At 44.7% G+C, this 12,268-nt stretch overlaps 1 protein-coding gene across 1 annotated transcript in view; it reads right to left on the bottom strand.

Moving 5' to 3' along the window:
- Positions 1-553: 553 nt before the first annotated feature.
- MARCHF4 (membrane associated ring-CH-type finger 4) overlaps positions 554-12,268 on the bottom strand; it is a 91,647-nt gene continuing 79,932 nt past the window's right edge. Inside the window, exon 4 of the mRNA XM_056496476.1 lies at positions 554-2,361. Within this exon, the coding sequence (XP_056352451.1) occupies positions 2,000-2,361 (362 nt within the window). The 3' untranslated portion in view covers positions 554-1,999. The remainder of the gene's footprint in view (positions 2,362-12,268) is intronic.

Below are 12,268 nucleotides of genomic sequence, written 5' to 3'. Positions count from 1 at the left end.
GGCTGCCGTGTTCAAACACAGAAGCTGAAGCTGGACACCTTCTCCAGTCCAGAACACCTGACCTGTGACAGCCTGGCTGCCAAAGGAGCTGGTAGCCCACGTTTGCCCTGTGCCCACAGAAGGTGCCAGAGCTGCTGGTATGATGGTGGAGGCAGCTGCATTCAGCCATTGTGCAATGTTGCTTAGCTCTGCTGGTAAATGGATGCAGTTTGGCTGAAGACATTATCTTGATTTTGGAGGGAGCTGCGTTCAGGCTTGATCACTGTGGGGTCACTGTTTTGTGACAGCTGAGCTTTTGCTCCTCAACTAGCTAATCTCCATATTTCTAGGGTTCCTGCTCTTCTGCTTCCTCTGTGGCAGCTGCAAAAGAACTCAACCCCGTAGAGTTGGGACATACCCTCCACAGAATGAGGACAGTCAGCAGGAAATCAGAAATATGGATTTCCTCCTGTCGCAGAAGAAAGGTGGGGAGGAGAAGGACAGGGATGGTGAAAGGAATGGGGTGAGTGGAGAGAACCATACATGCCCAAATGGAAAAGGACAAAATCGGTAGGGAAAGAAATTTTATTTTCAAGCTTGTAAGAGAATATTACAAACAATGGAGAGTAAAAAAAGCCCAAACCCTAAAAACTATTTAAAAAGTACTTGACAGTGTCCCTTTAATATCCACAAATGATTCAGCCATTGTGCATTGAAAGAGAATGTTCCTGAAGAGCAACCGATACCTTCAAGGATATATCCCAGAAAAGGAGACTTATTAGAAGTGCTACACAGTCAGTCAGCAACTCTGCTCCCTCTTCAGACTAACTCTCTTTTGGATGATTGAATGGAATAGACTCTATAATAAACTAACAGAGCGGATGTGAAAGGATCAGCCTACAAGACTGAGTGAGACTGTTGCAAATTGAGCAGCAGAGATACAGACACCCAAAAAAAAAAAAAAAAAAAGTACATCTCTAATGCATGAGTGTGTGAATCAGCAAGGGAGCAGAAACCCACCAAAGATGGGCCAGCTTCTTGTGATTAGAGTAAAATGGAAGGAAATTAACCTGGAATGTCTGCATGGAAAATGATGTGTGTGGGTGGCAAGGTCTGGATGCTGGATTTGGGGTTATGAAGGCATGAATCACACCAGTACTTGTGCTTGAAACACCTGCGGAACGTTTGTACAAAATTTGCCAAAAATGCCTATACGTCAAATAAAGGTCATGGAGCGCCCTCCCCCCTCCCAGTCCTACCCTCACAAACCCCTTGTCAGGAACATTATGAAAAAACAGGCTTCTTGGTGAAATTTGGGTATGCCTGGATTTTGTTAAGATTTTCTTAGTGAGATGATTCACCCTCTCTTCTGTAAATCAATACTGAAAAATCCCCAGCCATTTCATTTCAGGTACCCCACAGTAAATCAAACAAGGCTCCAGTGACTCATGAAACAAAACAACTCATAGCCCTGGTTAACTGGAGTCTGGAAAATAAAAACACTCCAAGTATTTCATTCCCTTCCACGTTTTTATAAATCTCACACTACGTGTGTGTTTGTGTGCGCGTGCGTGTGTGTACGGGGGCTGTGCACAGAGCGTTTCCTATTCCAGGTAATAGGATTTGTAAGACATGCTAAACCGTCTGTTCCTCTGCTTCCCCAGAGCTCTGCCTACTCAGTTTGTAGTCTGTATTGCACTTGTTTTGTTGGTTTTTTTTGTGATTTGTGTTGTTATTTTTTTTCTTTTTTTTTTTTCTTTTTTTTTTTTTTTTTAAACAGGCTGGAAAACATTAACCTCTTTAGCATGAGTGTGCAGCTCTCCCTCCACCTGCTTTTTTCCTTAGCTGGCCAGGTGCCGCCTCTTATATCTTGTGCAGTTACTGAAAAAAGAAAAGGAGAGAAGAAAAAAAAAAAAAAAAGAAAAAAGGAAAGAGAAAGAAAAAGGCACACCATGCTCCTCTGCTTTATGAGTTCTTTTGTCTCTTCCGCTTCGTGTTAAGGCCTCCTGAATTCCTCGGCTCAGACCGTCGTGACCCTCATGACGAGCTCTCTGTTACTACTAGACTGACTCCTCTGTTCGTGAGGCCTCAGGTGGCTGAGTATATGCAGGATGGTGTAAGCACAGTGGTGGTCAGAGAGGGTGCCTGTGGCATGGCCGGCAGCCCGTGCCCCGCTGTCGGCTGGAGCGGAGTTAGTGGCTGTACCACCAGTGGAGGACGAGTGGTTGGTTTGGGAGGAGGGGCGCTGATTTGTCCTGGTCCCTGTTTTTTGCTCCTCCATGTCCTTTGTTTTGTCATAGTTCAGCACTTTCCACTGCTGATTGACCGCCTGCCACCGTTTAAAAATCCGGTAAACTGAGGGCCCTTCGTGTATTATTAGACCTGAAGGGAAGGGGGAAAGAAATAAACATAAAACACAGACAAAACTTTAGAAAGAACCATCAACCCTCCCCAGCATCTTTCCCCAGTTAGCTGTCTAAGCTCAGCTCTCCAACCAGTCCTTTCTCAATGATAAATCCTGTATTTTAATTACCAAGAGGCAGAGCACTGGTGCTCCTCCTCTGCTGGATCCCTTTTTCTCCTGAATTAGAGGGATTACAGTTTTATCTCCGCCATCAGTAACTGGATCGTAAATGGAGCACAGTGAGTTATGCTCTTACAGCAGAAGAGTATCTGTTTACCAACAAATGCCCAAGGTTTATCTCTCACTGGGCTAATTTTGCATGCTGCATAGGCATGATTCACCGAGCTCAGGCGTGTGTTTGGAGGGGGTGTAACTGCAGCTGACGTGTCATGACGGCTGCTGCAGCAGCCCGTGTCTCTCCCCACACACACAGCAGCAGAGCAGACACATGTGGAGGCCAGAGGCAGCAACTGAGTGGAAAAGAGATCTGTCTATACCCATAAGTGGTTTGTTATCCAAGGCAGTTTTGCTCATCTGCAGAGCAGGTACCTCATCGAACGTCATCCGCCTTTCAAGGGGGAACCTCAACACACTTGACAGGGAGGGCAGAGGAGCTCCCAGTGTGTGCAGAGCAGGCAGTGCCTGTGTCCTGCTGCCACCTGCACCCAGGGCTGATATCTGGGGACAGCTCTGGGCTCTGGGACACTGCACTGCTAATGGTCTCTGTGCTCATCAGAGAAGGAACAGCTCAGGCCCCTCCAGTTATATCCCCAGGAGTTATCTCATCCTCCCCACCCCTGCATGAGGACTAAGGAATTATATCATTTTAGTTGCTTGGATGATTACAGTACTTGAGTATTAAGCTCTGCTATTATTATTGAAATTGCCAGACTCTGGCTAGACCCTGTGGAAGCACTAGGTCTAGCAGTGGCTGCAACACAGTTCTTCTCCACTGAGGCTGGAGGAAGCTGCAACATCTCCTGTAGACTGGCTTAGCTGGCACACTGTAAAATATCTCACAAGATTTGCTAGAGAATGGGATTTATGTGAAATGAGGGGAGTCTGAGTGCCCCTGCTTTGCAGCCATCTGTCTCTTAGGAAAGTGCCTTTGTGTCCCATGTAACTGAAGCCAGACCAGCAGGCAGGACTGGGCAAATTAGCACATGGATGGCTTCACTGTCCTTAATGATGAAGGCTTTACCATTCTGGGTATGGATCAAGATTATCAAAAACCTTTCTAAGAAGAATAGCTCTCTTGCTTTCCTGTTGCAAGCATAAAAATACAAGAACAAGACTCACAGAATCAAACCCATGGCTGAACAAAGGGGCTTACTTGACCAATGTGTAGAGAGATGATAGGCACCACAGAATAAAGTGGTTTACAGCTATTCCTGATTAATCAAATGCTACAGCTTTACCCACCACCTACCTTTTCCAGATAGTTCTAGTTTCTGATGGCAGATAATTACTGAAGAAACTCTGTGCCACATCAGACCCCAAAATACGTGAAGGTCATCTTACCCTTAGGGCTGATCTCCCCATTACTCACTGATGGGATGCAGCCATTTGGTTTCTTAGGATTAGCACCTGATGTTAGAGAGTTTAAATCACTGCTTCAGTACAGACTGAGTTTCCAGCCTCCCTGGTTCTAAGCATAACTAGGAGCCCTGCTGACTTGGTCACAGATTAGCTTCAGGGGGACGCACATTCATTGAAATGGGGTGCTGAGCCTGCTCAGAAGTAACTCCATTGGACAGCTGGTATGCAGATCTGACTGTTTTGGGGCAGGGAATGGTGTAGGGCACTACAGTACAAGAGAGCTCTACCCTCTGGTTCCCACAGTCCACTGAGATTGCACTGTAACCCTGCAGTGCTGCTGGCTTTTTATAACCAAACCCCATGATGTCATAATGGAAAAACGTGGGATTTCCTCCCTGCTTTGAAACATGGTTGAGAATTCTGACGTGGTCTGATCAAAGCATCAACCATACAAAGCAGGACAGGGAAAGCCTGCAGATCCAGCCAAGGAGACAGAGCTTTGAAGCATGCCTGAAGTGGATCAGCCCATGACAAGGGACATCAGACATACATTTAAATGAGCTGTCTGATTGGTAATGAATGAAATTCCACTCTGATCAATGTTTCTCAGTGTTTCTCAGAGACCACTTTAAGCCTGGGATAAAAGAGCCAAAATCAAATGTTTTCTCTTTGGCTGTAGAACATTCTCCATAGAATCAAATCCATTCTACAAAGTATTAAACACCGAGCCAGGACTGTAAATCTATTCTTAATTACCTTATCACAAATATTTAATGCGCAGCCTGATTCAAGAGGGCTGTTTATAAAATTCTTGTTTGTTTGCCTTCTAATTATAAATGTTTATGATCTTATGCAATTAACTGTGTGATGCTGATGGATGGGTTGCTGAGTCAACTGAGCAGCTGTTTTCTTAGATAGTTTTGGTTTCCAAATATTTATAAAAGTACAAAATAACTTGTTTTCATCTGTATTTACTGGGCTCTAAATTACTTATCGATTTCCCAGTGTCAAGCTCAGGAAGCTGTAAAATTAAGAAGGAACCAAGTGGAGGGGTGGGCATGGGAGCGGAAGTAACAGTGATTCATTCACAAGAGGAAGTGCCAAGAGTAAGCAAGAGTCCATCAGTTAATATCAAGCTGCAGGATGCTTAATGCTCTCATTGAAACAAATTTTGTCTGCCTCAGATAAATTAGGATTGGAATTCCTATGTTCAGCTCTGTGCATCCCTTAACAAAAATACTGCTCCCTCAAGAATCTTTCTTATTGACAGAGGTGAAATTTTTAATTTAAAGGCCAGAATTCAGTTGGAATTTAGGAAGGACTGCATTCAACTTGAGGTGTCCATCTAGAAGCAATTGTTCCATAAGCCATATCCTCTGTGTGAGTGTGTAAGACTGCAGCTTGGTGTGAACTTCTCTCTTTGTGCAGTCCTCAACACAGAAATGTCTGTATCAGAGTTTCAGATGGATTCTGGGAGTGTCCTGGTCCTTTTCTGCTCCTCCCCATTTTATCTCACCCTCTTCTGCTTCACAAAATCTGTTCTCAGTGGATCCTCTGTGAAAACCATCCTCTTCAGAAGGAACATTTCTATGAGTTGTATACAAAACTTGTTAGTCCAGATTGCTGCCTGCTTCATGAAATCCCTGGTTTGTAGTGCTGGTGAAGTGAAACTCCCCTGGAATGTGGGCACTCATGATGTGCTGCTCTCATTCCCATTTTCTCATGTAGAGACCTGGCTGGACCAGCACTGGATGAAATTCCTTGGTCTGAAAATCACTGAAAGCTGGACTGTCTTGGGATAAGAGGAGACAGAGGTGCATTGGGTCAGTGGGCTTGTAAGAAAGCTGATCAAGACAAAGGTCCTCAGCCCAAGGGCCAAAAGGGCTGCTGGAAGAACACTGGCAGATGTAACAAGGGAATGGTGTTTGTGTCTCTGGAAGGGGAAGCAGGGATCAGTTGCTGTACCACCATCCTGTGAGATTAACCCAGGGGGTGTGAGCCTCCAATTTAAAGTAACTTTGGAGCAGTTTCCCAGAACTGACATACAGTGAACATAGTCAGCCTCTGCCACCAAGTGCTGTTTTCCTCAGAAATTTCAGCCTCTAATTAACCTTCCTCTTATTCCAACACTTGCCATGCATTTTCTTGAAAGAAACAGAAAAAGTTTGGGGGTAGGAACTGTTTCACGTGTTTGCCAGTAGAGAATACCACCAAAACAGGGCTTCTGCTGACAGTGGGTGGCACATCACCCCTGCACTGACACTCCTATTATTTACAGGAGCAAAAATCACAATCCCTTCCAGCCAGTTACCCTCTCAAAAAGGCCCTGTCCTGGCACCTCTGGTTTCCACCTTCAGCAGGACTTTGCCTTTTTGTTTTCCTTTTCAAATGCAATTTCATCTCAGCCAGACAGCTGCCATGCTTCAGCCTGTTTCTGTTGCTTTCATTATTGGGTGTCAGGGGAAGATTATGGTAGCTGTGATCAAAGCTTAATGTTTGCCTCCACAGCAGTCGTGACTCAGGCCAAGGTAAACCAAGCTTTCTGGGAGATAACACTTTATTTGCCAGGCTTTCTCTCCATTGACATCATTGCATACACAAACCCTTCCCTCCCTTTCTGTGAATTCTTTAATCTTTTGTGCCAATCTCAAATTTCTGCACTTTTATTTCCAAAGCTCCACCACTTCAGCCCTCACTTATCTTTTTGCCTTAATCTTATCCTATTTGCTCCATCCTTAGTTGCCTTTTATCTTGACCTAGGAACAGCAAAGTGGCTGATGATAAATCAGGAAAAGAGAGCCAGAAGGATCTGTTCCAGGACATACAGGCTTGGAAAGGGGTACATAGTATCTGGCATCCCTCACCATTGTGCCCAGGTCAGTTCCAGCTGAATATGACAAGTTCTCTGAATAGTCTGGCATACTTAGATGCTCCCGTGGCTGATACTCAAGGCTGCAGACCAGTACTCTTCAGGAAGAGGATGAACCAAGCAGCAGGGAGAGGTAGTTTTGTAATTGAAAACAATGTCATGGCATCAATGTGACTGTGCACTTGGGCTGATTCGGAGAGTTGACCCGGCTGGGAATGAGGTAATGTCCTTTTTCTGCTCAATTCCATTCATCATCTCCAGAACCTCTTAATTTCATCCCCCTATTTCTGCAAGTGAACTCCCCAGCAGGGTGCAGTCCCCAGACCAGAGAGCTGCAGAATCAGCACTCTAACACCCCACCTGCCTTTCAATTCCCTGATGAATTAAACTGGTTTGTCACTGTCTTCACCAGTGTGACTGTCTGGTCCTGCTTGCATTTGGGATTCTGATTTCCATTCCTAAGGGTAATATTTTGCACTTCTCTTTATTCAATTACATCTTGTTGACTCCTCCAATTTGCCAAGATAATTTCAAATTTCAAATGCTGATCTGATCCTCCAAAGTGCTTGCAGCCTTTCCAAGCTTGGGGTCATCTGTGAATTCTGTAACAGCACATCCTATTTAATTATCTAAGTTATTAATAAAAATATTAAAGAGAGCAGAGTCCAAAAGACTCTCTACTTGAAATATGTTTCCAGTTTACAGCACACCACTGGCAACTACTGAGAAAGCAGTTTCTCCACTGGCTGTACACCTGCATTATAATTATTTAATCTAGAGCATGCTTCTCTGGTAGGAGAATCCAAAGGCAAAGCACCAAGAGCATTGCCCAAATCACAGCATATTAAACTAATGGCTTCCTCCTTAGCCACTAGCACATTTACTTTTCCAAATTACATCTGGTTATACTCCTGTGCTCACCAATTGGTTAACTAAAAAATATCCAGTATCTTTCTATGAATCAGTTAAGCTGATTTGCCCTTCATTTCCTTGATCCTCAGTGCCTACCTTCATTATCCTATAGAGATTATATTTAAAGCTAGGTACTCTGCTTGCATTTCCCCAGCTGCCTGACACCTCATTCATTCTCCTCAAGTTCCTGATGATGAAATGCTTATGGGTCAGCCACTGTTCCTGCAGCTTCCTCTGAAGTTCATTAGGACATGCTGACAAGGACAGAGCTAACTCATTTGAATATTTTTGAGGCTGTTCTTTTCTGATTCTGCCCTGGGCTCCTTTCTCCTCATTAAAATTATTTTAGTTAAGTTTTGAGGATTGAAAGAAAGGCAACATTTAACTATTTGGCCCTTTGTTATCAAATACTGTTTGAGTTCTCACACTTGCCTGTTCTTCTTCACCTATGCTTATGAACCCAGTTCTTTTTGCCTTTTGATCTCTGAATGGTCATCTTGGGGGTTAACTCTGCCAGCTTCCCGTGCCTGTTGTGATTTCTAGAGAGTTTTCATTAGCTGAAGGTTATTCTTTCTGCCTTCTGTGTGATTGCAGCTTCTGATTTTGGATCCTCAAAGAGTTCCTGATGCAGTCTCTGTGCTCTCTTCCCACGCTTCTGAGCTTCCCCTGCACAGGCACAGTTTGCTGTTGTGCCTTTAGTATCATCCCTTTTGGCAGCTGTGAGCTGTTCACAGCCCTTTTATCCTTCAGATTCTCTCCCCAAGGGACACTCACTGCTCTGCTCCCCTGGGGCTGCTGCCACTGCTTTTCTGGAGCCCATTATCCTCACATCTTACTTTTCTTCAGCTCTGGAATGCTTTCATTAAACAGCTGCTTCCCATACAAACTACTGATGCATTCAAATTTTCAGGGAGGCTTTGATTTCTGGGAAAATAGAATAGGAAGTATGGATTCCTTCACAACTGTCATCTTCACTCTCCAAAATACAATTTTTGTCCCCAGAACATTTCAAGAGCTGAGCAGTCTACCCTGCATACAGGAGTAGTTCTTAATGGTCAGCCTGGAACATGTGGTGCTGTCTTTTAGACACTTCTGGAAGCTGCAAGACACTGGACCAATGATCAGGATTTCTCTAGTCCACAACACTTCTAGCAAAGGTCTACTCTGAATAATGCTGTAACTGTACTAGGAGGGTGTGCAAACTTAGCAATTGCCAGCATTGAATAAGATAAAGTATAAATTGAAAATGTATTCATAATGATTAGAGCTTGAGTGAATGCTTAACGTATGGAAATATGATTAGCTGATTATAATCAGGCATTTTCTTATCAATCATTCTCAATGCACATTTTTTTTAATGTTTAAAGAACTGATTATGTATGAATCTGAACAGTGTTTTGGCTCAGCAGAACTGGGATGTCTGCATGGCTGGACTCTGTTGAGTGCTGTTATCATGGGATGACATGGCCATCGTGGAACCCATGGATCTGGGGAAGACAAAACACTCCCTCTTCTGCTAAGTGGTTCACTGTGATGAGGTTTTACTATCACATGGCTTTCCCAGTGTGGGCTGACCCCTGGAGCTGCACACAGCAAACCTCCATGGCCTCAGAGATGCCACAGTTCTTCCAGCTGTAAACATACAAACTACCAACCACCACAACTTCCTCCACCTGCACTGCCCAGATCAGGACTTCTGCACCCTTTGCCTCAAAACAGTGATAAAAAACACCCTAAACCAAAAACAAGAAATAACAGTGAAAACAGGTGAAATGAAACCCAAAGAAATTCTTGCTCAGATAAAACATTAACCAAAGTATTCCTATAAACTCAGCTGACTGTGGACAGCTACAGGAAAGTGGATGTTGTGCCCTAAGGGGCTCTTGTACTCCTGTGGTATTTAATTCACAGGGCATGATAAAGCAGAGGATTAAAGGGTAGCCTGTAGCTATGCAGGTAGCAATAAATGAGACTCTTTTTGGAAACAGCAAGTAAATAAACAGAGATGGCAGCTCCACCAACAGAACAACCCCTTGCTCTGAATCATGCTTCTCCAGCACCATTCCCCTCTTGTGTGTCTACCCATAACTGTGCCAGGAGGAGGGACAGGGCTTGGAGGCAGTACTCATATACCCTCTTGCTCTCTTAAGGTTTCCCCTCCTTGCTTTGTAGCTAGAACTGAGTAGATCATCTTGGAACCTTTTTTCTGTCTGAATTTAAAATGGATGTAACAGCAACACCACACATCTTGAAAGGCTTTGTTCAAGAGGTGAAAGACACTCATTGTGTGCATGACAGATGCTGCAAGGTCTTCAAAAGAAGGGAGTAAATAATAATTTCAAACTAGGTTGAACAGAGCACTGGTCTCTAAGTGATTTTATGGGTCTTTTCTGCCTTCAGATTTACAGACATTCCCTGCAGAAGTTCATGGAGTTGAATACTCATGGTGAGGAGAGAAAAGGCATGTGGCTTCCACTTCATTCTGTTTGCACAATGGAAAACATTCCTCCAGGTCTGGGTCCTGCACCTTCCTATGCCATAGCTAAGCACTGCCTGTGCAGTCCTGCTGATCCTCAGACATTCCAGGGGCACTCCTTTCAAAGGAAAGCTGGACAACACCACTGTGCTGTGCAGGGCTTGGGAATCTACCTTCACACTTGCTTGGAGTGAGACCTGAAAAAGTCACATTGTTACCCAGAATGGAAGAACACACGTGTATTTGCAGACAGGTTAAAATGTTTCATTTGGAATTGAATTTTTTCAAAATGTTGTGTTCCAAATTCTGACACTGAATTCGAAATACTCAGCATGAGCAGTCATCTCTAAATGTTAAATCAAAATGCTTTGTTCAAGAATGATCAAAACATGACATTTGCTTATTGAAAGTAGAACTAATGCCTCCCTCTCTGCTTTTATTAGCAAATTAAATTCTGGAAGGAAAAAAATGATAATAGTTTCACAATTTTTTCATTTTCTAAGGGATGCAGGTTCTGTCTGAGCCCAATTCCTCCAGACTATTCCAGTCAGTGCTCTTTCACTAAGAGAAATACAAACCAATCAGGAGAGACACAAAGGTGAGTACAGACCACCCTCGCCATGCCCCAGGGTAATGTAGAGCACATGGGCTAAATGAAAGGGCCTGAGATGCCTCTGATGTCACACATTGGCACGGGCATTGTGTTTGCTTCTACTGCCTCCTTCTAGTGAGATGTGGGCATCTTTCCCTCCAACTGCAGGAAGGCATCCCAAGGATGTGAGGCAGAAGGTGTTGATGGTGCAATTTGGCAGTCTTTTGTTGGGATAAATGTGCTCCTGGGACACACCATGGTCTGGCCTGTCCTGTGCTGCTTTGTTCTCCAAGCCATGACAAAAATTTTTTTTGATGTGGCTGTGGCTGAGCAGAGTGAATTGTTCCACCTGCCATGGGGCTCAGGCTGAGGCTGTTGTTCGTGGGTCTTGGTACAGGAAGAAAAGCAGTGCTTCAGGGAGTAACTTTCAGGAAGAATTAAGTTTAGCAACTTAGCCCATGGGCCTGTTTGCAACATTCTTCATTACAGCCCGTTATATCTGGGTTGAAGGATGGCTCTGCTGGTAGGTAGCCCTCATCAATCTAAGAGGTGATCCCAGAGCTTGATTAATGTGCCTTCACATTAATCTCTTCTTGCCTCTGCTTCTGGTTCCCACTGAGCTGGGGACACACCAAAAGCAGCCTCATCCACTATGCATGGAAGGGTGAACCCTTGGGGTCTCATCTTTGACCATGGAGTTAAGTTCTCTTGCTACAGCCACAACAGTCTGCCATGGACCACAGCTCCCAGCTCCACGTGTCTGTGGGGATGCAGGCTGTAGTAGGAGGAGCGACAGGACAGAAGGCTGTTGGAAAAACACAGCCTGGCACAGAACTGAGGACTTTTCCATCCCTTACTAGATAGCACAGTTTGTGCAGCTGGCATGGGAGATCCTACCAGCTGCCTACAAGGGGATTTCCTGCCCTAGTGAAGAGGTTGTGACAGGAAGGTGAGTGCTCCTGCCTCTGCCCATGTACACAAACTTAACTCAGGGACACCAGGCACTTGATTTTGTCAAGGACTTTAGTGACAGGAAAGCACCATTCTGATTATAATTTATCACACTTGAGAGCACAAGATACAGTTCACAAGGCAAAAGAATTTCTTCTTTCCCTCAAAAAATGTTAATTATGTTGCCCTCATTAAATGCTGAACACATTGATCCACTGGAGCAGAGAGCACCATATGGTTATTCACGATAAAATACATCTCTGGAGCCCTGTTGTGGCCGTGGGACCCTGCTGGGGATGGATGTGGGCAAGGAGTGTGGAGCTGAATGCACACGTGTGAGAGCCCAGGTGCTGCTCAGATTGTGCTGGAAGCCAAGTTCCTTCCCTGCAAAGAGGGAGAGGGTTCAGAGCCAGGTCCAAAGCTGTGTGTCTCTGCTCAGCAGCGACGTGCTGGCTCTGCAGAGAGCAGCCAGAGCTGTGCTGGAGTCCTGTGGGCACACAGAGCCCCTGCCAGCTGCCCCTCTGCTCTCTCATGGAACAATCAATG

Source organism: Oenanthe melanoleuca, chromosome 7 (genome assembly GCF_029582105.1).
Source record: "Oenanthe melanoleuca isolate GR-GAL-2019-014 chromosome 7, OMel1.0, whole genome shotgun sequence".
NCBI classification, from domain to species: Eukaryota; Metazoa; Chordata; class Aves; order Passeriformes; family Muscicapidae; genus Oenanthe; species Oenanthe melanoleuca.
The sequence above is the reverse complement of the archived record's forward strand: the minus strand, read 5'-3'. Positions and strand labels throughout refer to the sequence as shown.